Source organism: Trichosporon asahii (genome assembly GCF_000293215.1).
Source record: "Trichosporon asahii var. asahii CBS 2479 unplaced genomic scaffold scaffold00075, whole genome shotgun sequence".
In the NCBI taxonomy this organism is placed as follows: Eukaryota; Fungi; Basidiomycota; class Tremellomycetes; order Trichosporonales; family Trichosporonaceae; genus Trichosporon; species Trichosporon asahii.
In genome coordinates, this window is record NW_014040850.1 from 2,340,822 (window position 1) to 2,364,302 (window position 23,481).

The 23,481-nt window shown below is 58.3% G+C and overlaps 9 protein-coding genes across 9 annotated transcripts; 6 read left to right on the forward strand and 3 right to left on the reverse strand.

The window, feature by feature from the left end:
* Positions 1-1,883: 1,883 nt before the first annotated feature.
* Positions 1,884-3,270, reverse strand: A1Q1_06487 (uncharacterized protein; the record flags this gene model as incomplete). Its single annotated transcript, XM_014321601.1, has 4 exons — positions 1,884-2,249; positions 2,299-2,433; positions 2,625-2,717; positions 3,004-3,270. The coding sequence occupies 4 exons, from the start codon at positions 3,268-3,270 to the stop codon at positions 1,884-1,886; spliced, it is 861 nt and encodes a 286-aa protein (XP_014177076.1).
* Positions 3,271-3,647: 377 nt separating this feature from the next.
* On the forward strand, positions 3,648-4,876 carry A1Q1_06488 (uncharacterized protein; the record flags this gene model as incomplete). The annotated part of the gene is made up of 5 exons (XM_014321602.1): positions 3,648-3,855; positions 3,900-4,031; positions 4,081-4,317; positions 4,371-4,595; positions 4,638-4,876. 5 exons carry the CDS (start codon positions 3,648-3,650, stop codon positions 4,874-4,876), a joined length of 1,041 nt encoding a protein of 346 aa, XP_014177077.1.
* A 359-nt stretch (positions 4,877-5,235) lies between these two features.
* Positions 5,236-10,882, forward strand: A1Q1_06489 (uncharacterized protein; the record flags this gene model as incomplete). Its single annotated transcript, XM_014321603.1, has 10 exons — positions 5,236-5,311; positions 5,383-5,468; positions 5,515-5,610; positions 5,660-5,766; positions 5,865-6,208; positions 6,300-8,560; positions 8,625-8,865; positions 8,949-8,965; positions 9,013-9,183; positions 9,221-10,882. The coding sequence occupies 10 exons, from the start codon at positions 5,236-5,238 to the stop codon at positions 10,880-10,882; spliced, it is 5,061 nt and encodes a 1,686-aa protein (XP_014177078.1).
* Positions 10,883-11,497: 615 nt separating this feature from the next.
* On the reverse strand, positions 11,498-12,836 carry A1Q1_06490 (uncharacterized protein; the record flags this gene model as incomplete). The annotated part of the gene is made up of 3 exons (XM_014321604.1): positions 11,498-11,929; positions 12,197-12,492; positions 12,692-12,836. 3 exons carry the CDS (start codon positions 12,834-12,836, stop codon positions 11,498-11,500), a joined length of 873 nt encoding a protein of 290 aa, XP_014177079.1.
* A 1,016-nt stretch (positions 12,837-13,852) lies between these two features.
* On the forward strand, positions 13,853-15,123 carry A1Q1_06491 (uncharacterized protein; the record flags this gene model as incomplete). The annotated part of the gene is made up of 7 exons (XM_014321605.1): positions 13,853-14,206; positions 14,268-14,400; positions 14,452-14,467; positions 14,508-14,714; positions 14,752-14,849; positions 14,887-15,005; positions 15,064-15,123. 7 exons carry the CDS (start codon positions 13,853-13,855, stop codon positions 15,121-15,123), a joined length of 987 nt encoding a protein of 328 aa, XP_014177080.1.
* A 33-nt stretch (positions 15,124-15,156) lies between these two features.
* On the forward strand, positions 15,157-16,489 carry A1Q1_06492 (retrograde transporter; the record flags this gene model as incomplete). The annotated part of the gene is made up of 6 exons (XM_014321606.1): positions 15,157-15,423; positions 15,572-15,688; positions 15,963-16,048; positions 16,184-16,217; positions 16,336-16,380; positions 16,424-16,489. 6 exons carry the CDS (start codon positions 15,157-15,159, stop codon positions 16,487-16,489), a joined length of 615 nt encoding a protein of 204 aa, XP_014177081.1.
* A 927-nt stretch (positions 16,490-17,416) lies between these two features.
* On the forward strand, positions 17,417-18,757 carry A1Q1_06493 (uncharacterized protein; the record flags this gene model as incomplete). Its single annotated transcript, XM_014321607.1, has 4 exons — positions 17,417-17,444; positions 17,536-17,718; positions 17,867-18,094; positions 18,225-18,757. 4 exons carry the CDS (start codon positions 17,417-17,419, stop codon positions 18,755-18,757), a joined length of 972 nt encoding a protein of 323 aa, XP_014177082.1.
* Positions 18,758-19,024: 267 nt separating this feature from the next.
* On the forward strand, positions 19,025-21,022 carry A1Q1_06494 (uncharacterized protein; the record flags this gene model as incomplete). Its single annotated transcript, XM_014321608.1, has 6 exons — positions 19,025-19,077; positions 19,148-19,658; positions 19,712-19,950; positions 19,992-20,107; positions 20,306-20,821; positions 20,865-21,022. The coding sequence occupies 6 exons, from the start codon at positions 19,025-19,027 to the stop codon at positions 21,020-21,022; spliced, it is 1,593 nt and encodes a 530-aa protein (XP_014177083.1).
* Positions 21,023-22,238: 1,216 nt separating this feature from the next.
* A1Q1_06495 (uncharacterized protein) lies at positions 22,239-23,018 on the reverse strand (the record flags this gene model as incomplete). The annotated part of the gene is made up of 3 exons (XM_014321609.1): positions 22,239-22,614; positions 22,665-22,870; positions 23,007-23,018. 3 exons carry the CDS (start codon positions 23,016-23,018, stop codon positions 22,239-22,241), a joined length of 594 nt encoding a protein of 197 aa, XP_014177084.1.
* Between the last annotated feature and the right edge of the window lie 463 nt (positions 23,019-23,481).

Genomic DNA, 23,481 nt, shown 5'->3' on the forward strand with positions numbered 1-23,481 from the left:
GACCGAGGGGATCAAGGGGATGGATGCTGGAAGCGCTGATGCTGGCAGAACCATAAGGGCAAGGGAGAGGACCGTGCTTTAGGTCAGTGCAATGCCATACTTTCACTTTGAACGCTCCAACCGCCCGCGCCGCGAAGCGCGAAGCGCGTTGCGCCTCGGCCCAAGCGCCGCCTCCACGCCCGACAATGATGTAGACAAACGACAGACCCCTCCTATGTGAATAGATAGAACACGTCCTTGCCGCGACGGCCGACGTCTCTTACTGCGCGGCCACGACTGCCGTCGGTGGCGGTCAAGAGCACTCTGGCCGGGAAGTCGCGAGAAAGACAGATACCTCGCGCATTTGTTGTAATGGTTTCTCATCAAGCGGAGGGGGTACTGTTATCAGCTGCTGAAGTACCAACCTAGTCGCTTTCGCGTGTGCTTCCAGCGTCCGGCGCCATCTCGACCCTCTAAGTGTTGGATTCCTTGGAAATCTATGAATTTTGAGGAATGTTCAATATTGACGTCGCTCAGCGGAATTCTGGAAACAAGTCAGACTCCTGAGTATCCTGAACACGTTGCACCATGTCTTGGCCATAAACCAGTGTCGCAAGCGAACATTGAACATTGCGCGCGGACAGGTGGTTGGCTGCCAGCGGTCCAAGCTCAGCACAGACCGTAAATGGGACGGGACGAGACCACCCCTGGCGGCGTATACGACCGCTGCATGCGAAGTAATGGGGGATATCCGTCGATGCATCTGGTCCAGCAAGCGACTCTCGGCGGCGAGCCTCGTTCAACATATCAGGCTGTGACGTTGATTAGGGCAGTGACCGGGGCAGTGACTGGTGCCGATCTCAGTTGGTGGGATCGAACCATTTCCAGGCTATCCAAGCAATCAGAAAAGCCGGAGCGCATGATGCTCAGCTGTTCAGAATATCGCTAAAAATCCGAGGGCGTGGGCTCTTGCGTGACCCGGTTATCAGTCTGGGAACCCAGTGCCTCGCGCACGCTTTATCGTACGGTCTTGCGCAATTCGGTTCCTGGCGCACGTCCACGGAGCTCCGGAAAGTTCATAGATTGTCGCCACGCGCTGTCGAGACTGTGAAGCTTGATCCCTCAACAGACCTGGGAAACAGATGGATGATGCCCGGTCATTGACGTCGCGTGTTCTTATTGTCCATAGTTTCGCAGTGCACGGCCCTGCCGCCGTCATTTTGGGGTCTTAGATCGGCATTACGTGGGTCGCCCTCAGTCACGCGCTTCAGGTGCCGGTGGTCGAACTGGTGGCGATTGACTGCCCAGTCGGTGCCGGGTTAGAAGTCGGTGAAGCGCTAAGGAGTGATTGATCTCCGCCGCCCGAATGCCTGTTGCGAAGGCGAGGCGTGGTCCGCGGCAGACAGAGATTGAGGATGGCATGGGTCACCTCTCTTGGGGACTGATGAGTCGTAGCTGGTAGATAAGGGAGGAAGAACCCTTTTCAGCATTCAGACGCGTCCGTCATCAAAGCCGGATCTCAAGTCCTTGGGGTTTGCTGTCAGCCCAGCACGTGCAGACAGTCAGTGTCGTGTTATTATGCCCCCTCCTGCTGCATTGCCCGCAATGTCAAGTCCAATTTCCAGAACACTATCGCTCCGAAGACAATGTCTGAGACTGTCTCCTGAGCCTAGGTGGCTCGATGGTACATTGAACACGATCGAAGCGATGTGTCAGCCTTGTCGAGTCTCGAGACCCCAGATGTGTATGGTGATCAAGGGGGCGGCTGCCACCGCAAGGCCTTGAACGCCGAGTCGAGCCAGGCCGAGACCTGAGATCCGACATTATCAAATAGGGATATAGCTGGTTGGCTTGAAAAGGTTCTGCCGCAGAGCACAATCCTTGCTGATTTTCCGATGCCCGTGTTACATGCGTTGACGTTTCGAAGCGCGTTCATCCTTGTCGTCGTCGTCATCGCTAAGTGGATCATCCCAGACGGCACCAGTCGCTTCGCGGTCATCGTCTGGTCCCACAGACGGTGATCGACTGGGCCCCTCATCTCGTGGTCTGGACGGCGTAGGTGGAGTTGGGGGCAGGTTGTCGAGCTCTGCCTCAGGCTCGGGCTCAGCGATCTCTGTCGCTGATGCCGCTGGAACGTCTAAAGCATGGGGTTTGCCGCTAGCCACAAAGGGCTTGTTGAAAGCATCTAAGAGAGAGACTACCTTCTTCGGGCCGAGTCCCTTGACAGTGCCAAGAGCGTGGTTTGACTGTGTCGCGATAGCGGAAAAGCTCTACGCACGTCAGTTGGCAAGGTACTGCGGCTGAAGCGCTCAGACTCACCCCGAACTGGGCCGCCAACGCCTCGACATTGGACTTGTTTACCTTCCTTCCCGAAGTCAAAACATGGTCGAGCTGGTTGTGGTATGTCTGATGCACTCGTTCCTTAATGGGGTCCGCCGACTTATGCTCATATTGCTTAAGCGTAGTCAGGTACTGTGCTGCTTCCTCGTTTCTTTGCGTCAGCACGTTCTGGCTTATAGGTGACTCACGACCAGGCCACAAGAATGGTGAAGTCGTTTATGACAGCAACCTTATTAAGTTCCCGCAATGGCTGTTGGTGCTCTTTCTGACGTCCGCGTCAGTCCGAGGAAAAACGTTCCACTTACGATATCGCACAAGATCAAGAGGATGCGGACATTGTACGCATTGCGCATCTTCTCAATTCTCGAGTGGATATACTCAGGATGCAGTCGGTGATACTTCAAGCTTCGTCGTCAGAAGAGCTTCGCAGATGGCATACCTCAGGAACAGGACCCCATTGTGCGCTCCCACCTGATAATCGCATACGATATCGCCAATCTCCAGCCCAACATTTCTTATGAAGGGCAGTATGGGGTTGCGGCGCTGCGTCTTTCAGTGCAGTTCTTCGAGAATCCACCTCTGTGAGGGCTCATGCTGAAGTGGAGGGATTCGCGGGCAGGGCAAGGACAAGCAAGCGCCTGCAAAATCGCGGGCACGAGCACGCCAGGTTTCATTTCAACGTACCTGCAGGACGCTGTGAACGATTGCATTCTTGCTAGACGCAGGTCTGTTCACAGGCTTTGAGGAAGCCACTGAGTTTTCTCCTTCCGTGCGAAAGTCGTTGGCCCAAGCCTTTGGAACAGGAGGAAGGCCACCGCCAGCATTCCGATTCGAGGAGAGGGAAGGTTGATGCGTGGACTTCAATGCCGTGAGAGCGCTCTGAAAACTAGAGCCGGTCGACCCTCCGCCTTTTCCGGTTTCCTGCTGAGTTGTTGTTTCTGGTGGGTCCATGGCTGTGAAGTTGCGATGTCGTTGAGGGCAAGAGAGAATTGTCAAACAACGCACCCATACCACGCTGACCACTGTGATCTCATCGCGGAGCATGACGGCGGTTGACGTATTGGGCGGCCGTCCCCACGGGGAAGCCTGGGACCGATGGACGGAACCAAATGTCCGGTGGCGACGACCATCAAGTTGTAAACAAAGACTTAGCGAAACGCGACTGACCTTTACTGGCTGACTTTGCATTCTGCCCATCGATCTGAACACACTCGCGTCATCCCACTTGTTCCGAGAGCTATCTCGACTTCATTCACTCTATAACTCACCACCGGATTTGTGCTACACTGTCCTGCGACCACGACCCACGCTGCATCTTCCACACGACCATGTCAGGCACCAAAGTTGCGAAACGAGGCAAAGAGAACGCTCCACCTAAGACCGACCCTGCCATCGACGATGCCGGCAGTAGTACGTCGTTTGGTAAAGATACAGCAGCTGACAGTAGCTTCCGAAGAGTCTTCGAAACGGAAAGTAAGCAAGCCTCTCAAATCCTCGAAAGGCGATGGCAACGGCGAACAGGGTGGACTCGCGGCCGTGAGCAACAGTGACAGGCGATAGGGTCTGACGACAGGTTTCAGCAGAGCGAGACAGACTAAAGAAAGAGAGAGACGCGTTTGCCAAGCAACTAGAGGAACTGTCACGGCTACGACAGACTGAACAAGAAATCATCTTCGAGAGATACAAGAAAGAGGCGGATGAGCGAGCGAAGCGTGAGTTGTTGCATCGCAGTTTGGCAAGAATTATTCTGATAACCTACAGTGCAAGCGAAAATGATTGAGACGGCGACTGCTCTGGACGAGAAGCGTGTTTCGAAGATTTCGGAACTGGAGAAGCTCGTGAAAGAGCAGCGGGAAGCTCTAGGGAAGGCGCACGATCGCCTGGAAGCAGCGGCCGCCGCGCCGTCATTGGACTCCAAAATCGATGGAAAAGGGGTTAAGGACTTGCGGGAAGAAGTCTACAAGCTTCGCAAGGTCGTGAAGGAGAGGGATGAACAAGGTATGGCGCACCCGGTGTGCAGTCAGCTAACGAGACAGTTGCGACGCTGAAAGTTGACCTCGAAGCTGAGATCCAGCACACCCAACAGCTGCAAGAAGCGGCTTCGAAGGCGCCTGCTCCCGCCGCTCCGCCGCCCGCGGAAGACAGCGAAAAGGACGCTCTGAGCCTGGGACTGTACGAGGACCTTAGCGGCCTCGCAATTCTCGGTGTTTCGGTGAAGAAGACGCAGAAAGGTCGGGATGTAACGTTCAAGTGCATGCAGACGTACGAGGATAGAAGTGAGTTCTCCTTGTGCTGGGGGCGATTAGCTGATGGTGCAGCACTTGCCTTCAAACTCCGATCGTTCAACGAGTTTGATCGGGAGGCAAACAAGTGGGTGAAGAACGTAGCTCTCATTCCGGAAAACCTCCACAACGAGACGGACAAGGCCTTTGTGAAGCGTTTGGGCCCGTTCGCTAAGGGCTTCTGCATCTCCCGAGACCAGTTGCCAGCGGCGTGGGAGCAGTTGAGGAGTAGGATGAGCCGAGAGGGGCAGTACCGCGACCCGGAACAGCGATGATTCGAACCCGGGTTTTGGTCACGTGCTCTCCATGAGACGGACACGCGAGTTGTTTGTACCTTAGTCCTGAGATGTATGTCAGTGCACGGTGTCTGCACGTCTGCAAGTTGGGTGGCAACGCTTACCGCAGCGGGTTCCTTGTTCTCCTGCGGATTTCGAGAGCTCCTCTCTCTTTCTGTTTCGCAATTAATTCTCGTATTACCTTTGCCGTCGCTCATGTTTCGTGATCCCGTTCCCTAGACACGTCCGCTCGATACGACCCAGCAGCTCGACACTGCATTCTCTCTCTACCTACACTCATATATACCCCACCCCTTCGTCAATTGCAGCAACTCCGGTCATCATCGTCATTCTTCGCCATGTCCAACAGAGACGCTCTTTGGAGCAGCGGCAAGGATGAAACAGTCGAGGTCAACCAAAGAGCTCTCATTGACAGTGAGTCACCGATGTCAGATGGAGAGCTAACGTTCAGAAATCCTCGCTCGTTACTCTGGAGAACACACCAGTGAGCACACCGCGCACGCCCGTCCCAAGGTCGATTACTAACCCTCCAGTTTTCCGTGAACTTCTGCAGAATGCTGACGATGCGGGAGTGAGTTGCCATTCGTTAGCGATGGGAACATGCGCTGACGCAGCAGGCTCAACACGTTCTGGTCAAGTTCTACACGCAGCCTGGAATAGAAGCGCACGAGCGAGGAGAGCAGACGCCGCTGCCTGATGCCAAGCGCGACAATGTGAGTGCGCCCTAGGTGGAAGGCTCCACAAGGTTTGGCTGACCCGCAGATTGTACGGTACGTCGTTTGCAACGACGGTATCCCTTTCCGGCCAGAGGACTGGCACCGTCTCAAGAAGATCGCCGAGGGCAATCCGGACGAAGAGAAGATCGGAGCGTGAGTGCCCAAAGTGGACATTGTTAACCCCAAAGGTTTGGCGTAGGCTTCTACTCCCTTTGGAGTGTGTGCGATAACCCATTCGTTGAGTCCGGCAGCAAATGGATGGGCTTTTACTGGAAGGACGGGAAGGATCAGTTGCTGGCCCGCTCTGGTGACCTCCCGCCAGCCTCGAGCGGAGCAACGGTTGAGCCATCGTTGACGGGCCACCCTTGGACGACTTTTTCCATGGAACTACGTGATCCAGCGCCACTCGAGGGGCCCTTAGATTTTGCCCGCTTTCTAGTGACAAGTCTCACCTTCATGCGCACAATCACGAAGATTGACATGTTGGTCGATGACACCAAGGTCCTCGAAGTGCGCAAGGACGTGACTGGCCAGCACAAGGTGTCCCGTACTGGGCTTAACACGACCAGTCAGATGGGAATGATGAGGGTCCAGGGTGTGGAGTCGACGAGCATGGTCATCACCGCTCGCGTCATGCAATGGCTTTCACGTACGTTGTCCTCCCGGTGATGCTTACTGACAAACAGAAACTGGGGTCACACCGCCACCCCTGCCTCCCGCTATCGCCCGACCGGTGAAAGCCGCTGGTGGCTTCCTTGCCAGCTTTTTTGGAAGGGCGAAGGAGCCATCTCCTACACCGACTCCGGAGCCTGTTGCTACTCCGCCAGTGCAAGACCTAACGGAGGTGGACGTCATGTCTCGGCAGATCAACACGTTCCACGCCGACGTCAAAGTCTCCGTGACCTCAAACTACGCCAAGGAACTCGAGCGTGCTACGAAGAAGGCGGCCCCCTCTCGCATGCCCGCCAGTCTAGTGTTTTCGCGCGCGGACGAATCTGAGAACATCCTGGACAGCAAGTCTTCGCACAGTAAGGCGGCCACAACGGTCTTCTCTGGACTTTGCCCTCCGCTCGATGGCGAGAAGTCAGCCCGTGTGTTCATCGGTCAACCGACAGGTCAGACAACCGGTATCGGCGGTCATCTGGCAGCTCGATTTATTCCCACCGTCGAGCGAGAGTCGATCGATTTGGTGGACCGTCACGTCTCCCAGTGGAACCGCGAGCTGCTCTGGGTTGGAGGATATCTTGCCCGCCTTATTTATGAGCTCGAGCTCATCGAGTGCATGCAGGCGTGGGTGAAGACGACACCAACTGAGACAGCCGCGCGTACCGCAATTTTGGCTCGCGGCTTGTATGCTCTTCGCTTTTTCTCATTCCGCGCCACTACGCCTTCCGCGGCTGTGGGGCAGGAAATGGAAAGGGCTTTCTTCAGTTGCTCTCGCTCTAACAAGACCATGCCGCTGGTTTCAACTGCCGGTATCTTGGCCGTCGACAAGATTAGAATGCCGAACGATCAGCTGCTGGAATTCGCGCCAGACCTTCCCGTGGTCACGCCGGCGACTTTGACGGATGCCCCCAAGGCAGTCGCGAGGCTCAGAGAGCGAGGTCTGCTTCATGACATCACTTTCGAGGACATTGTCAAGCAGCTCGGGGAGCGGCCGCTGACGGAGAAGGAGATGATCGCCTGTCTGAAGTGGTGGCAGCAAATCGCGGCTACCGACGGGTATGAGGTACAGGCTCGCAATCATCTGCTCGATGCGGCTGTCCTGATTACCGACTCGTCGAAGGTCGTCCCACTGTCAGCAGTCAAGACTTACGTCAACCCGCAGGCGTCGTCTATCCCGACCGACATGCCGCTTCCGCCGGATACTCTCCCGTATTCGGTAACCAAGGATCTCAAGGGTCAACACATCACTCGCATTTTTGGATGGCAGGAGCTCACTCTGGCTCACTACGTTCACTTCCTGGTGAACCCGCCGATGTCTGGGAGGTCCGGCTCGGATCCAGAGACAGATGTGCGCTTGTCGGCTGCCTTCGCTGAGCGTGTGCTCACCATGCTCGGGCGCGCGTGGCAATCGATCAGTGCCACGCAGCACCAGGCAATTGTCGCCGAACTGAAGAGCATTCCTTTGATTCCAACCAAGGCTGGCTTCAAGGTACCTGGGGAGGCTTACTTTGAGAAGAACCTTCTATTCGACGATCTGCCGACCATCGCTCTCCCGAAGACAACTGCGATTCGCGGTGGGCTCGAGAAGATGTTGCTCGCGATCGGCGTGCGCCGCACGGTTGACTTGCAACTCGTCTTCACGCGTTTGATTGGTGGCGGCGAGTGGACCTGTCATGATCTCATGAAGTACCTCGTTTCCGTGAAGGATAACCTTACCACTGAGGAGATCAACAAACTCCGTCACACCGCCGCCTTCCCTCTGGAACAGCCGGCCAAAACTGGAGCTGAGAAGCCGGCAACTGTTAGGAAGATGCCGAGTGACCTGTACGAGCCGCTAGATTCTATGCGGGAGCTCGGTCTTCCGCTCCTGGACTGGGGAGACGTGAAGTGGCGCTCTAGCTCTGACGAGGCCCGCATGCTGTTCGACCTCGGTCTGAGGAGATTTCCTCAAGCGGAGGCTCTGCTTCGTATTGCTGCTGGACCGGCACCCTACAATGAGCGCGCCCTGAGGTACCTCCTGGACAACATCGGCACGCACTACGCCGGCTTCAGCCCTGCTAAGTTTGCCTCCATCCCCTTCCTCCCCGCCATTGCCAACAATGGCGCGCAGATCATGGCCCGTCCCGGAGAGGTCTTTACCAACAAGGACTGCACGATCCTTGGCTTCTCCGTAGCCCGCCCTCCTATCTCCAACCCGGACGTTGCCGCCAAGCTTGGCATCGACTCCGACCCGTCTATGGGTATGCTCGTATCCGCGTTCCTGAAAGAACCCGTGTACGACGTGAACGAGGCTAGGAAGATCTTTGAGGTAAGTCGCGAGATCCCGAAAAGCCGCTAACATTCAGTATCTCGGTACACGTGTGGGCTCTGCTAGTGTCGGAGCTCTGGCACCTCTGGCGAGGAAAGCGTTCATCCCAGTGAAAGACGGCGAGAAGACCCGTCTCGCCCGCCTGGACGAGGTGTATCTGGCCTCCAAGGCAGAGGTTGGGTCGCTGTATGCCAACGCGTTCACCTTCGTTGACTTCGGACCTCGCGCCAATCTCTTCCTCACGCAGTGTGGTGTGCGGTCTGAGCCTTCTCACAAGGGTAAGCCTTTCAGCATCTCAATGTAGCTAACGTCAGATATCGCTCGCCTCCTTCTTCGTGAACCTGACCGCATGCTTCGACAGGCCGGCTCACCCGAGAAGTAGGTCATATGCAGTCATCGTAACTGACAACAGGTATCTCGATCAGCTGAGGTTGCTTGCGGCAAACCTGCCTACCTTTGACTCTCAGCTCCTGACTGAGATGAAGAGTAAAGCGTTCGTCCTTGGATCCCAACTGGTTCCGAAGAAGAGCAAGATCACTGGCAAGACGGTCGAAGGCGAGTTTGATCGCGAGTGGGTCTTGTGCCAAGCTAAAGACGTAAGTGTCCCAGAGCGCACCGCTTGACTAACGCCAGGTTGTTCTTATCGACAATGCGCAGTATTATCAGTTCTTCGGCGACCAGGTCTACGCTGCCCCGGAGGAGCACCTGCTGGAGAGCTTCTACCGCTCGCTGGGCGCCCAGCCTCTGTCCACACGCGTGCAGCTCGAGTACGTGACTGCGGGGCAGCGTCCTCCGTCTGTGCCGGCCGCGACCCTGCGACAGCACGTCCTTGAGCGCTTAACAATCTTCCTTGGTCACACGGGCCGCAAGGATGCGCTCTTCAAGGCTGACTACCTGGCGAAGGGCGACCACTTCCAGGTAGTCGAGGCTCGGGACATCAAGGCACGATACACGCTGCGTTCCCCCACGGGAGTGCGACAGCACGTTGAAACGTTGTACGCCCAGGCGACTCGCTCCCGCTCTGGTATCGTTCTGACGGTTTCCGTCACTGCCCCCGAGGACACGTACGACATTGCTGCCGCGCTCTGCCAGGTGCTGTTCAAGAGCCACCGGGCGGAGGATGCGCTGGTGCTCGACTCGATTCTCGCGACATCTCTGCTCTCCCTCAAGAAGCGCGGGTACAACGTCGACCGCATTCTCAACGCGCAGAAGGAGGAGCGCTTGCGCCTCCAGGCAGAGGAGGCGAAGGAGCGTGAGGCTGCTGCGGCTGCAGCGGCTGCTGCAGCTAAGGACTCACACCCCGCTAACGCTGGATCGAGCGCCGCCGGTGCTGCTGGCGGCGCTATGGTTCCTGCTGCCGCGCGCGACGTTAAGGCGCAGCACCAGCAGCCGGAGGAACCGAAGATGCCGGCCGAGGCGACCGAGCGCCTGCAGGCGATTGCACAGGGTGGTAGAGGTGGCGGCTTCTTCGACACGCTGCGCAAGATCGGCCGCGACAGTGGCCTTGTTCGCCGCACGTCCGGCTCTGGCGGGCCTAGCATGCCTGGTGCGTTCGGGGGTATGGGCGGCGGCATGCCCTCCCCCGTCGGCGCGAGCGGAAGTGGTTCTGGCGGCCCTGGCCGTGTCGGTGGCGAGGGCAGCGAGAAGCACACCGCTCGTCCGACCGACGTCTCGGCCATCCGGAACGTGGTGCAGAGTGCCGTCGCAGCCTCGCGTCCCGAGTCGAGCGGCACGGTCCAGTCTAGCAAGCGGAGCGTGCGCGACGTCGCAGAGAGCCAGCAGGCGTACTGCGACAGCGGCGCCGAGGCGAACATTAAGCTCTTGCGCGAGGGTGCAGACGGAGTCAAGCTCTGGCTGCCCACCGACGAGCACAGTCTCTCGCCTCACGAGCTCGACGTCTCCCAGCGTTTCACCGATCACGTTCTCAAGCCCCTTGCGCGCGTGTACGGCGTGGAGAACAGCGTCTTCAACGTGTTCTGGGACCGCTCCGGCCCGCTCATCGCGTTCAACCGGGGCGGCGCCGTGTTCTGCAACGCGCGGTTCTACGACGCCTGGCACGACGCCGCCGTCACCGGTGGACGGGTGCAGGACGCAGCGATCAGCTGGTTCTTCAGTCTGGCGCACGAGCTCGCACACAACCTCGAGAGCGCGCACAATGCGACGCACGAGTTCTACTTCTCCTCGATCGCGGAGGAGTTCCTGCCCAAGTTTGTGCTGGCGTTCTGCAATACGCCCGCAGGCGAGGGCGAGGTGTTCAGGGCGATTCAGCAGAGTGGGGTCGTCGACATCAAGTAAGAGTCGGCGATGCCCTTGGTGTCATGTCGGAGAGAGGAGAGTGGAGCAGCGGCACTGAACAACGATAGCATTTCAGATAGATAGAAACATAAGAACCTAACATTTTAGTAGACAACCACCCTTCATCACAAGCGAGCCTCAGCTTGGCGACGACTACAAGCTAAGCGAGACGAATATGCATGCATTCCGGACCCTGTATGATAAGATGAGATGAGATAACGAGCAAAACGAGACAAAGGAAGAGATGGAAGCGCCATCCGAGTCCAGCCAACTACATTCGTACACACAGAACGAAATGGATTATGAGAGCCAATAGTTTCTACTGTGTACCGTGCCAAAGTCGAAAGTCGAGCGATACTGTTCACAAACACTGGTTGCCCTGCCGGTTCTAACGTTTTTCCACGATGCTGAGAGATTGCTGACCTTTTATTTTGGTGTGCCGTCCTACATTGATGAGTCCTGGAGTCCTGGTTCTGATTCTGAGTGCTGAGTCCTGATGTCCTGATGCGAGTCCTGATCCTGGTTGTCTGGTTGGTATCGATGAATCCTGGTCATGCTACTGTACAAGCCCCATCTACTCCGTCCTGCGATCCGATCCAAGGTTGTGTGCGACACCTACTCATTCCCAGCTCTATTGGGAATGGGCCGCAGCTGCCGTTCCGCGCTGACAGCCCCTCCGCCAGGAGACGGCAGGGGGCTGTTTCCAAGTCCGAGAAGACCGGATCGCGGCAGCTCGAGGGTCCCCGGCGCGCTCACGCCCGTGATGCCCAGCACGGCGCTCGAGGTCAGCGGCTTGTGCCCCAGATGCGCGCCTGGGCCGCCGCTCGCCCGGCGCTCCCATTGCTGCTGGGAGTGCTTCAGCTGCTGCAGCTGGAATACGTGCGAGTGCGGCGTGTACGTCGCCACTGCCGGTCCTGTCGGGGGAGGAGCGTAGGGGTCCGGTCCAGGCGCCGGGGGAGGCGAGTCGGGAGGCGGGAGAGCGCGAAGTGTCTTCGGGTCGAGGGGCCAAGTGCCGTCGCGGAGCCAACCGGCGCGAAGGATCTTGATCTGAGGGTGTGGAGCAACGATAAGCGATGATCCAGGTCGAGATTCGATAGCCGTTCAAGAGACAAGAGTCGAGAACATGTCGAGACAAGGGGTGGAAGCAGGTCAAGAACAACGTCGCGGCGATCAGACAAGGTGATGTGCGTCAGCTCATGTTCACCAAGAGTTCTCCAGCGTCTTCTGCGTCGCCGCCTATCGTTCGGGCACCTCCGCCTTGACACTCCGACAGCGGACTAGCTCCACTACGCCGCCCGACGCATGCGTACTCACCACTAATCCTAGCCTGAGGCCCTTGGCGAGCTGTTTTCCTCCACTCAGCTTCCTGGAGACACCGCCAACCCCGCTGTTCCAGGCGACGTCGCTCTCCTCCGCTCCAAAGGTCGAAAGAAGCGCCTCGAGCCGCTCAATCGAACTGCCTCTCGGGGGACAGTAGAGCACGCTCGGGGCTGGCGGCGATGGCACCGGGACCGTGTACGACTCGGGTAAGTCCGTTGCAGGACTTCCGGGTGCGGGGAAGGGCTTGCCGGCGAGGAAGGCAGCGCGTCGATACTCCCAGTACTCGAGGCCTGTCTGTTAGCTCGTTGCTCCAGGAAGAACTATTGCAGGACACCGCTGCTTGCAGATCCGTACTGCTTCATCCGGCGCACACACGCAAGCATGACTCAAGGCGGTCAGACCCAGCAACTTTGTGTGCATTGTCCTCCCTTGATGAATGAGATCTGGCCTGCGGCAAGGTGCGGAGCCTTTGCCACCGAGTTTACGCACCATAGGAAGGAATTTCGATCATGTCGCCGTCCTCGGTGGGAGTTACTGGTGTTGCAGGGCTGTCGGTTCGGGGCGAGGCGCTCGCGGTCGTCGCTGAGGCCGTGGAGGGCTCGCCGACAGGACCCGACGGAGGGTCCATGGTCATGGTAGGGTCGGTGCAGCACAAGAGTCTGCGCCGGCGGCGGGAAGTGCTGAAAACTGTCGTGTCGCCGAAGTGCGAGTGAGGTCGGTCGCAAAAGTGTGTGTGATGCGCGCGGGGGTGGGCGCGGGGCTGGCCGGTAGTGTGCTAGCGCGCCAGTGTATTGCCGTGCGTGCGTGTTGTGTATGCGCTTTGTGGTGGCTTGAGTAGTTGACGGTATGCAAGACTAGTGCGAGACAGCACTTTGTGGTGTCAGCGATGATGCAGATGCGACTGGGAAACCGAAATCGGCCCGTAGTAGTCTTTGGCTGCGTGTCTGCGTCGGCGCGACAGCGGAGGTTGGAGTGCGGACTGCTGGGTGCTTGCGTTGTGCGCGTCGAGCAAAGCTTGGATTGTGCACCTGCTTGGTTCTGGGTTCTTGGCTGGGCGGCGCGAGGATGATACAAAAGTCTGTTCTCTTCTCTCTCTGCTCGTACGCTGACTCTCCGGGGGCGATAGCGCCGGCAAATTACGCGACGACCCAGGACACACTATTGGCAAGGGTCTGATTAGATTTGCTCGAATATATGATTTTCGCTGGGTTTGATTCCGCTAATCAAGTTCTCCCGCGTCGGGGCCAGTCCGGATCAGGTGGATGTCAGCGCGTCAGCTGGGTGACATAGCATGAGCGCCATGTTCCAATCTGCAATTCGGTGTGCAGGGGAGAGGACGCAGAGAAGACCCCGCTGACTGGTTGGGTTCCGGTCGCATACCGCGGATACCCTGGGGCCCTGCATCCGTCCTTCCTACTTGCACATCAAGCTCACGAGAGCAATCACATTCTCAGGTCTAATTCGAACTAATCCGGCGCCCCTATGATCCTTTGCCTCCTTTCCAGAGCTCCAGAGCATAATTGGCCAACCACGGCCTCCACCGCTTGCGTCTCCGTCATCATGACCTTGGCTTTTCCATGGTGGAGGTGACCGTCATCTTGCCTTCCTCGCCTTCCTCCGTCTTCACACCCAAAGGCAACCATTTTTGTTATGCTCTCCGCTAGCTCAAGACTGCGACAGAATGTTCCGCGACTGCTGAAGCGCTTCGTCAGCGGTGGACCTAGCCACCCTGCACCGGCCTCGGCTGTGTGGGGCAACTACACGCCGCTCGACCCGGCATCGGCCATGGCGGTCTATCCGGAGCCCCTGTCTGTGCCAGATCAGATTGAGCGGCCCGCTTACGTGCCGGACAACTTCTTCACGCACCCGATATGGGAGCACACGGAGCCCAAAGAGGAGGAAGAAGGTGGCCCCATCAAGCTCGGCACTGATGACGAACACCGCGTGCGCCGAGCTGCCAGGACCGTCGCCGATATTCTGGCTGAGATGGAGAAGCACGTCAGAGTAAGTCCGCGACTGCTTCCGCCGTGACATCAGCCTTCCGAGGCTACAAGCTGACGCTCAGCCTGGCATCACGACGGAAGAGCTTGACAGCATCGCGCACCATCTCATTACCTCGCGCTGGGCGTACCCATCTCCGCTGGGTTATGCGCACTTCCCCAAGAGCATAACGACCTCCGTCAATAACGTCATTGCGCGTGAGTCTGCATACCGCATCGCAAACCGTGACAATTTCAGCTGACGCGCAGATGGAATTCCGGACGGGTAGGTCCTTGTTAACCTAGGCTATCAATGCTGATGAAAGCCGAGCACTGGAACCCGAGGACATCATCAACCTCGACCTGACGATATACCTCGATGGCTTCCACGGTGACACGTCCGCTACCTTCCTCCTGCCCAACACAGACAAGCCGGGACGCGAGCTCGTCGCGGCGACGGAGGAGGCGCTCGACCTAGCCATCCGCGCTTGTCGGCCGGGCGAGCGTTTCAACGTGATTGGCAAGACCATCGAGTGAGCTTCCTGCTGCTCAGAAGACGCTGACGGACAGGGAGTTTGCCAAGAGGCACGGATTCAGTGTGAACGAGCAGTTCTGTGGACACGGTATCGGCAAGCGCTTCCATCAACACCCTTACATTATCCACTACCGTGAGTTCCAGCTGATCGATTCGTAACTGACAGCCAGGCAACACGGAGTACGGGACTATGAAACCTGGAGACTGCTTCACCATTGAACCGGCGCTTGTGCAGGGTAGCCGCAGCCGGGGCACTCTTTGGGATGACGGCTGGACGGTATCGACGGAGGTAAGCTCGCAAGTGGCTGCCCGTTAGCTGACTTCAGACTGGAGCCCGCTCTGCCCAGTTCGAGCACCAAATCCTCATCACGGAGGACGGCGCAGACGTTCTCACCGCGCGCTCCTAGATCAATACTAGATAACATAACAAACACATCAATATGCATTGCATCGTCTCGCTTCCTCGTTGCATCCGCAGAGCCTTTGGTGGAGGAAGACGGGCCAAGCCGCCACCTGCTTCCGTTGCCGCCCAGATCCCCGAATTCAGGCACGCGATGACACAACCGTGTCGCGCGCAACTCAACCTCAACCTCGATCCTTCCTCCATCCATCCCGCTTCGCCCGCCATGGTCCTCGTCCTCGTCATTGGGGACCTCCACATCCCGACACTGACCCACGACCTGCCCGCCAAGTTCAAGAAGCTCCTGGTACGTTCCTCTCGGCTTTGCCTCCGTCCCCTTGGTCCTGGCACTGTCTCGTAGCAGTCGGTGCCGCCTGCGCCGTTGGACGAGCCACCGTAGGAGCAGGGGAAGGATGTTTGCGCTGTACATTCGCGAGCTGTGAGCTGATGACCAGGTTCCCGGAAAGATCGGCCAGATCCTCTGCACTGGCAATGTCTGCGATAAGGAGACTTATGATTACTTGCGAACGATTGCGCCGGAGGTGCACATCGTCCGAGGCGAGTTCGACGAGGTGAGTGTCGATGCAACGGTGACAGCACCATGAAGCAGCAACAGCAAGGTGCAGTGTCCGATATCTACGGGCCTGCCGTCTCTTGCGCAATTGAGAGGAGAGAAAGGGCTCGATCAAGATATCGACTCTCTGTTCAATTGTCTCGGTGGTTATGGCGGCAGCATTCAGCAGCTAGTAGGAAGGAGATGTTAGCTAACAGCAGAACTCGCACTACCCGCTCTCTCTCACGATCCCGCATCAGTCGCTCCGGATAGGTGTTGCTCATGGGCAGCAGGTTGTGCCGGCCGGCGACGGGGAGATGCTCGCCGCACTTGCGCGGCAGATGGACGTCGATGTGCTGGTCACGGGAGGGACACATCGGTGAGTGCAGCTCTATTTGCTGCTGCTACGTCTCTGCTTCCCAGCGCTATTGCCCACGGCGGGTGTGGAACTGCAGTGGTGAAGAATAGGCAATTGCGCTGGAGGCTTGTCGAGCCATGTACTAACCTGACCCAGATTCGAAGCATTCGAGTTTGACGGCCGCTTCTTCGTGAATCCTGGCTCGGCAACTGGCGCGTGGAGCGGAGTGTATGGGTAAGCTGTATTACGCACGCGGAAGAGCTGACAGCAGTGACTCGACGCCGTCGTTCGCGCTCATGGACATCCAGGGGCCTGTCATCGTGACCTATGTCTACCAACTGGTCGACGGAGAGGTGAGCTTCTTACGCTTCGCGTCAAGCTGACAATCAGGTCAAGGTCGACAAGGTCGAGTACAGGAAGCCGGACCGATCGCAGGATGCGCAACAGTCGTCCGGATGGTAAGCGAAGCCAGCGCAAACGTGGGTCCAACGACCCACTGTAGCGCGGCCGCACAGACGAAAGCCAAGGAGAGGTCCTATACCCCTGGAAATGAATGTATAGTACGCTACGTTGTGCATGTGATAGAGTCTGGACGAATCTGGACTGCTTGCACGGCCGTACGCCGCGCAGCAGAAGGTACGGGGATAGAGAGCAGATTGGGTTGGCGGACGAGTCCGACGAAGCCGGGCCGGCCCGATGCCGCCGGCAATTCGCGACCAGGTTTACAGATCGCCGTCTAATAACCACTGCTGATATCTGTAATCAGCAGCAAGTGGTGACAGATGCAGATCTTCGTTACGGCCCTCGTTGCAATGCGGGGAAGATCGTCGCCTGGCCCGGAGCATGCTCATGCATATCTCGGTTGATCCAACGTCATGGAGGGAAAGAGAGGCGGCTGTGCCAAGAGCCAAACGCCAATTGGACCCCGCAGTCCGATGTGCGAGCGCCTCCGAGCACCGCGAACGGAGGTGTCCGGTTACCTCCCCTCTGATCCTCTGACACACTTCCCACCGCGCGCAAGCCACAAAGTCAGATGCTCCCCCAGAACGCAAGCGGCGCAACCAGGCGCAGGCAGGCCCCTAGAGTCGGCGGCGTCCTGGCGCTCTGCTGCAGGCGTTCTGGACCATTCATCGTCCTCGGTGCGGGGCGAGAGGCGAGAGGGGACAACCGGCCGGGTATCGCGATGCTGTCTGCGCGAGAGTCGAGGAAGAACGAAAGGCACACAGACACACGTCCCAAGCCTTCTCTGTAGGCGGGCGTACCGCGCTCTCAGGCCGCATATAATGGATCTTCGCACTGACCGCCGTCTGCTCTTCCACACGTCACAATCTTCCCCACAGCAACATTACATTACTTCACAGCACAGACAGCTTTGACAGCAACTAGACAATGAAGGTCCTCGTCCTCGGCGCTTCAGGTGAGCTCCTTCTTCCACTCCCTCCGCGGGCCCTCGTCTCCGGCTGTGACCAACAGCTGATGTATTTGCGGCTTTCAGCTAACTTGCCCAGGCTTCATTGGCCTTCCGACTGCCCTCGCGTTCTCGCGAGCTGGTCACATCGTCTACGGTACGACGCGCGATGCCAAGTCCGCTCGCAAGCTCGAGATCCACGAGATCATTCCCGTCATCACGCCCCCGACACCGGGCCACGGCGCGGCGCACTGGTCCAAAATCGCCCAGGACTGCGATGTCAGTGAGTAAACATGTCGCGGCGTTGGACGTACAGAGATGCGGAACAGCTGCGAGTTAGCTTTCGTCCAGATTGCTACCCTCTGTTCCTCACTCATTCCTGGCCCAATCTACCGCTACCAGCTAACTTACGATGGCCGAGCTAACTGCAGTCGTCGACACTATCCGCACGTCTGACGGCGACGCCCCCGAGGGCACACTTCACGCGGCTGAGGCGCTGTCATCCTCGTCTCCCGGTACGCGCAAGACTTACATCTACATCGGCACGCTCGCCGACCTCCAGGCCAAGGGTGCTGGTATTGAGGGATGGGTCTCTGAGACCACGGCGCCGACGGGACAGGAGGCTTGGCGCGCCCAGCTCGAGAACCAGGTGCTTAGCAGTGAGTGTCGTGGTGTCCTCTTCACTTTCTCACGCCGCTCCCTACGCTGCTGTTCTACAGCACAGTAGTGGATGTGCTTGGGAATGACAAGGCTGTCAGCTGCGGATGAGTGAGTTTTAGCTAACCGCAGGTAACGCTGTGAACGGCATCGTCATCCGCGCCGGTATTCTGTATGGCCGCTCGGGCTCGACTCTGGAACCTTACCTCTTCGCTCCGGCGTATGACGCCTCGAAGAATGGTGGAGCTTTCGACACCGTTGGCTTCCCCGAAACCCGCGTTCTGATGGTTCACCAGGACGACCTCGCCGAGCTCGTTGTGCGCGCGGCGGAGCGGGCGCCGGCGCTGAAGGGCGTCGCCCTGGCTGCCGCCAACCCGCAGAGCGAGCGCTGGACAGATGTGCTTGACGCCGTCATTCGCGTATCTGGAGCGAGCGAGTACAGGCTCCGTGCGCCAGGAGAGATCTCGGCCGAGGCCGCCTGGGCTTCTACGACGCAGCTTCGCCCGACCCTCGCCCACGCCCTGACGGGATGGACGCCGAGGAAGCTCGGCCTCGTCGACGGCATGGACGCGTACTGGGCTGCGTTCAAGGCGCACTACGTTGGCAAGAAGATGATTCCCGCTTGGGACCTGCCGGGCGTTGTGCCCCCGCGTGCTAGCCCTTAGCTTTGAGTAAAGGAGGAAGTGCGATAGCGAGCTCTTTGTATGTATCATTTTAGGACAGTTCGGTCTCTCAGACTGCATCGTTGCCACAGGAAATGCCGGCATCCTGGGCAAAGGCTCTTACTGATAAGACGGGCGATCAGCCGGTGCAATTTCCATCGCTGCACCTCTAAGTGGACGAGTCGAGGCGGACCATGCATGCGCTCAGGCCTGCAATGGTCACGGAGAGGAAGGAAGACCATGCATGCATCAAGGCTGCAGGGAAGGTCGATGCTCGCTGGACGGAACCAAAGCCACGCTTCACGCCACCGTCAACATGACTGGTACGCGTCTGAATCTGGCAGCTGGTCGCGGAATGACGCGCTAATGTTGTTTTGCTCATTAACTTTCCAGCCTTCACCATCAACAACAGCACACGACCCGAACACAACAAAAGGAGGACGTTCAGGCTGAGCTTCTTCTCTCTACCCTCTTCCTCTGCTTCTCCGGGCTTGACGCTGCCTGTCGTCCCCAACGGCGGCAAGACGCGTCAAGTATGGCCGCGACGCTGGGCGTGACCTCCGACGAACGGCTCGACCCTTCCCCGGCGCCTTCCTCGAAGGAAGCTACTGCCCCTGCTGCTTCATCACCAGTCAAGGTCCACACCTCGCCGCTGCGTCCTCTGAAATCGGTACCGCCTTTCTCCTCACATTCCAACTTTCCCGCACCACCACCACCAGCGACGCCGAAGCGCAACCCCTTCGCGCGCACGACCTCGGACGCATGCGCGAGCTTCAAGCGCTCATCCCTCCTTCCTCCGACTGCGCACTCGCCGATACGGTCACCACGCCCAGCCGATACGCTGAGTCCGCGCACACCGGCAGCGAAGCGGGGCTGGCGCCTGCTGTGGCGCGGTGGTCTTGAGGTTGGCCCAGACGGGTGGCGCCTCGATGGTGAGCTGACGGTTTAACGTGCAAGCTGACGACAGGAATAACGTTCCTCGCGCGCGTGAATCCCGGTAATGGTGTTTCGCCCTTCCCCAACGCGGGAGCAGCTTCGGCAGCGGCGTTCGCGGCTGCGAATAACAGCCCGAACCTTCCCTCCGACGCGGACCTCAGCTTGTCGCTCGAGAGCTTGCGCGGACGCAAGTTCCTGCAGGTCCGCGGCTTGACACTTCTGGAGGATGAGGAGCTGGATAGCGGCGACAGCGTGCAAGTGTAGGTTTGCTGGTGCTTCGCTCGCTCATAGCTGACGGCAGGTCCATCACGTCACCTCTCCTCGCCGCCTACGTCGAAAGCCACTTCTCCCGCTCCCCGCTCGTCGGAGGCCGAACTGTTTCGGGCCTAGTGGTTGGCCTAGGTGATGCCGGCGTCGGTGAGTTACCAGCTGCTTCACCGAAAACTAACCGCAGACGCTACCACTATCATTCTCTACGGACAGCGAGATGGCGAGAGCCTGCGACTGTGCGTGGGGCGTCGACGCGTCGCGCCTCCTCCGGCTGAGAAGAAGATTCGCCCCGGAGAGCCGTTACCACGCGGTAAGCTTAGTCAATGACCGTTGGGCTGACTCTAGCACCTCGCTATTTCCCCGCGAACCCGCCTAAGAAGCCTCCGCCGCCGTTCCCAAATCGGCGCAGCTTGTCGCGCGCCGCGAGTGTGGCTTCGTTAGGTGCTGCTCCGCCGCAATCTGCACCACCAAGTGTGTCGCCAGTTCTTCCAGCCTTTCCCGTGCCGAACGGGCGGTCACCCGGGCGAAGAGGGGAGAAACGGCCCCGGCGACCTGAGGACGACGATCGACGGCGCCGTAAAGCCGGCAAGATTGTGCCTGAGCCGAGCAGCGGTGTGGCCGAGGATCCTGAGGCTATCTTCGGTCGAGCGCCCAGTGTCGCGCCGTCACAGACTGGAGACAAGCCTCTGTCCCAACGTGCAGCGGATAACAAGAACGTGAGCTTGGTTTCTGTTCTCGAGCTAACGGCAGATGATCCGCAAGCGTGCGATGCAGGCGATGGAGTCGCGCGGCTGCTCGCGCTCGCACGACGACTTCAAGGAGGTCTTCGGCATGGTCACGCGCGGAGCGTATTTCGCTTTGGTAAGCTGGACAAGTTGCGGGGGAGCTGACAAGCAGCGCTCAGAGATCAACGGCAGGCTCGACAAGTACCGCGTCTCGGGCATCATTCACCAGCACCTCGACATGTACCTCGCTTCGGCGTCTGAGAGCGAGGACGAGCAGCCATTACGTTCTGAGCCGACCTTAGTAGACATTAGGAGCGAGCCGGAGTACGCCTCGTAGCGAGCAAGGGCAAGCGAGTGAGCTCGTCCATGTCCTCGCGTGCAGACTTGTGCGCTACCTTGCCGTCATAATCCGGAGCCCAACCGAGCCCAACCCCGCATACATCATACAACGTCACGACCCAGCATTAGCAACCTACCAACCAACCAGCATTGTAATCTGTACCAGTATAAACGCCACATGCATCCGATCCGATGACAGAGCGTACGTAGCGCTGCAGTGGGTCGGTGGAGTCCTGCTGTGCGCTTTCCTGCTCTGGCGCTCAGGTCGGAAGATCGGAGCACAGACTCTCGGTGAGCCAAGGGTGATGAGCGAGGATGAGGAGCCCAGCAAAAGCCCAGTGAGAGCAGGGAGGAATGACGGGGTGACGTTGTCTCTCTCGCAATCGCGATCGGCACGAGGCGCCGGAGCGCCGGAGGGGACGCATGCCTCGGTGTCTAATAACGATGATGGACGTCAGTGCTCCCCCCCATACGTCCATACCCATCCGGCTCTCTTCCAGTTGTCCGGCCCAGGCATGGCGAGGTGAGCGAAAGTGACGAGGGGCCGAGGGGCCGAGGGGGCAAGCACCCTAGATTTCGGTGGTTCGAGAGCAGTCAGGACTGATGTCATCGCCCTCAAGAAACGGGCTAGGACCGGGGTTGATCTTTTTTGGAGCCAAGCAACCCCCAGCACTGACGTAAGTCGCCGCCTTTGCTAGGACTGACTTTGCCTAGCCTCTTCCATGGCTCTGTAATGGTCTTGGTATGCGCCGCTTTTGGCTGTGCTGGACTGAGATTACATGGATTGGAGGCTTGGGAGAGGCTTGGAGTTGCTGGGGAGCACAGCTTGTCCACTGCGCTGCCGATGCTCTCTGTTATGGCTGTGCTCTCTGCTCGCTGCGCTCGCTACGATCACTGCCCCCGCTATGTATCGAAATTCAGACTGCATCGCACCTTCGAGCCCAGCGCATGCATCGACCCGCTGGGCCATCTAGGTGTTCGGTTCGTCCTACAAACAGCTTGACAGGCAAGCGCGTGAATTAGAGAAGAAAAAGATTATCTGTAGTTGGTTGTTATTGGCGTAGTTTATAAGATGGTGGATGGAGGGGGTTGCGCACTTCCGCTGCGCCTCTACTTCTGATGCACAAGATAGGATTCAGGACAGGATCACGAAGTGAATAATCTGCAGCTCACGGCGCGCAGATCGCTTCGATCACTGCTCGCTGACTCGTAACTTAGTACTTCTCACCGGCCATGCGGCCCGTCGCGAAACGGCCGCAGGCGCCGCACATCGACGTGCAGGCGGCGAGTAGGAGAGCGACGACACCACCAAGCGTGAGCCAATTGGCGTTTCCGAGCTTGGCCTCGTAGTTGTTGTTTGTGAGACGGTTCTTGAGAACGTTCCAGAGAACCATGTCGATGACGAAGATGACAAGACCAACGATGGAGCCGAGGATGGCGAGCAGACCCATGAGGATGGTAGCGAAGCGGGACGCGGCGCAGACGGCAATCAGACCCATGAGCATAGCGAGGAGCGCAAGGGCGCCGGTGATCGGGTGCAGGATGAGGGTACACGAGAGGTTGTGGAGGATCTTGGAGTCGAGGACGACACTGTGATAGGGTCAGCGAAACGTCCGTGCAGACGATAAGAGGTGACTCACTCAGCTCCGAGGGCGTTCAGGTTGTAGCACACATTGCGGTGCGAGCACGATCCGCCCTTCACACACTGGCCGAAGACACCGTAGACGGTCTCGCCGGAGCCAGTTCCCGCCTTGAGGAAGTTGACGGCATTCCACGCCGGCGGCGACACCGAGGCGAAGAGGAGCAGCACCATGCAGGCGAAGCAGAAGAAGAGTCCTGGGACAGCCTGAGATCTCGTCAGCTTCTCATTCCCTTGCGTTTCAATGTTGCGGTGGCAAAGCGTAAAACAGCCAAGAACCAGATCCAGATCCCCTTTCCGGCGCTCCGCAGCAGGCGGCGGACAAAAGAAGACAAACACTCACGGGGGACGCCATGGTGGTAAGTTTATGTGTTGATTTCTTGAATCGAGGGGTGTATTATAAGAGCTGGGGAGCTTGCGATATCCAGCGCGAGTGACGGAGGATCGGCGCGTCGGTGGGATGTGGGAAAATTACAGTGTAACGCCGAAAGGGGAAGGAAGGCGGTTAGTGTAACGAGGGTGTTGAGGTTGGTGGTGGTGGGTGCCTTGGGGTGTTGTTTGCCGATGTTGTTTGTTGGTGGTGAACAAGCAAGAGGCGAGATGAGTGGTAGAGTTGGTGGAAGGTTGGTGAAGAATGCGATGGAGTCAAAAGAAGTTGGAGCAGTGCGGCGGGGCAGAGTGCGTAGTAAGTGTTGTGGGAGGGGTTGGTCAAGGTGAGATGAGTGGTGGAATGATTGAATATATGGCGGCGGGGGACGAAAGGAAAGACTTGGAGCCGGCCTGTTCTTGGCAGCTGGGGAGGGGATACAGGGGAGGAG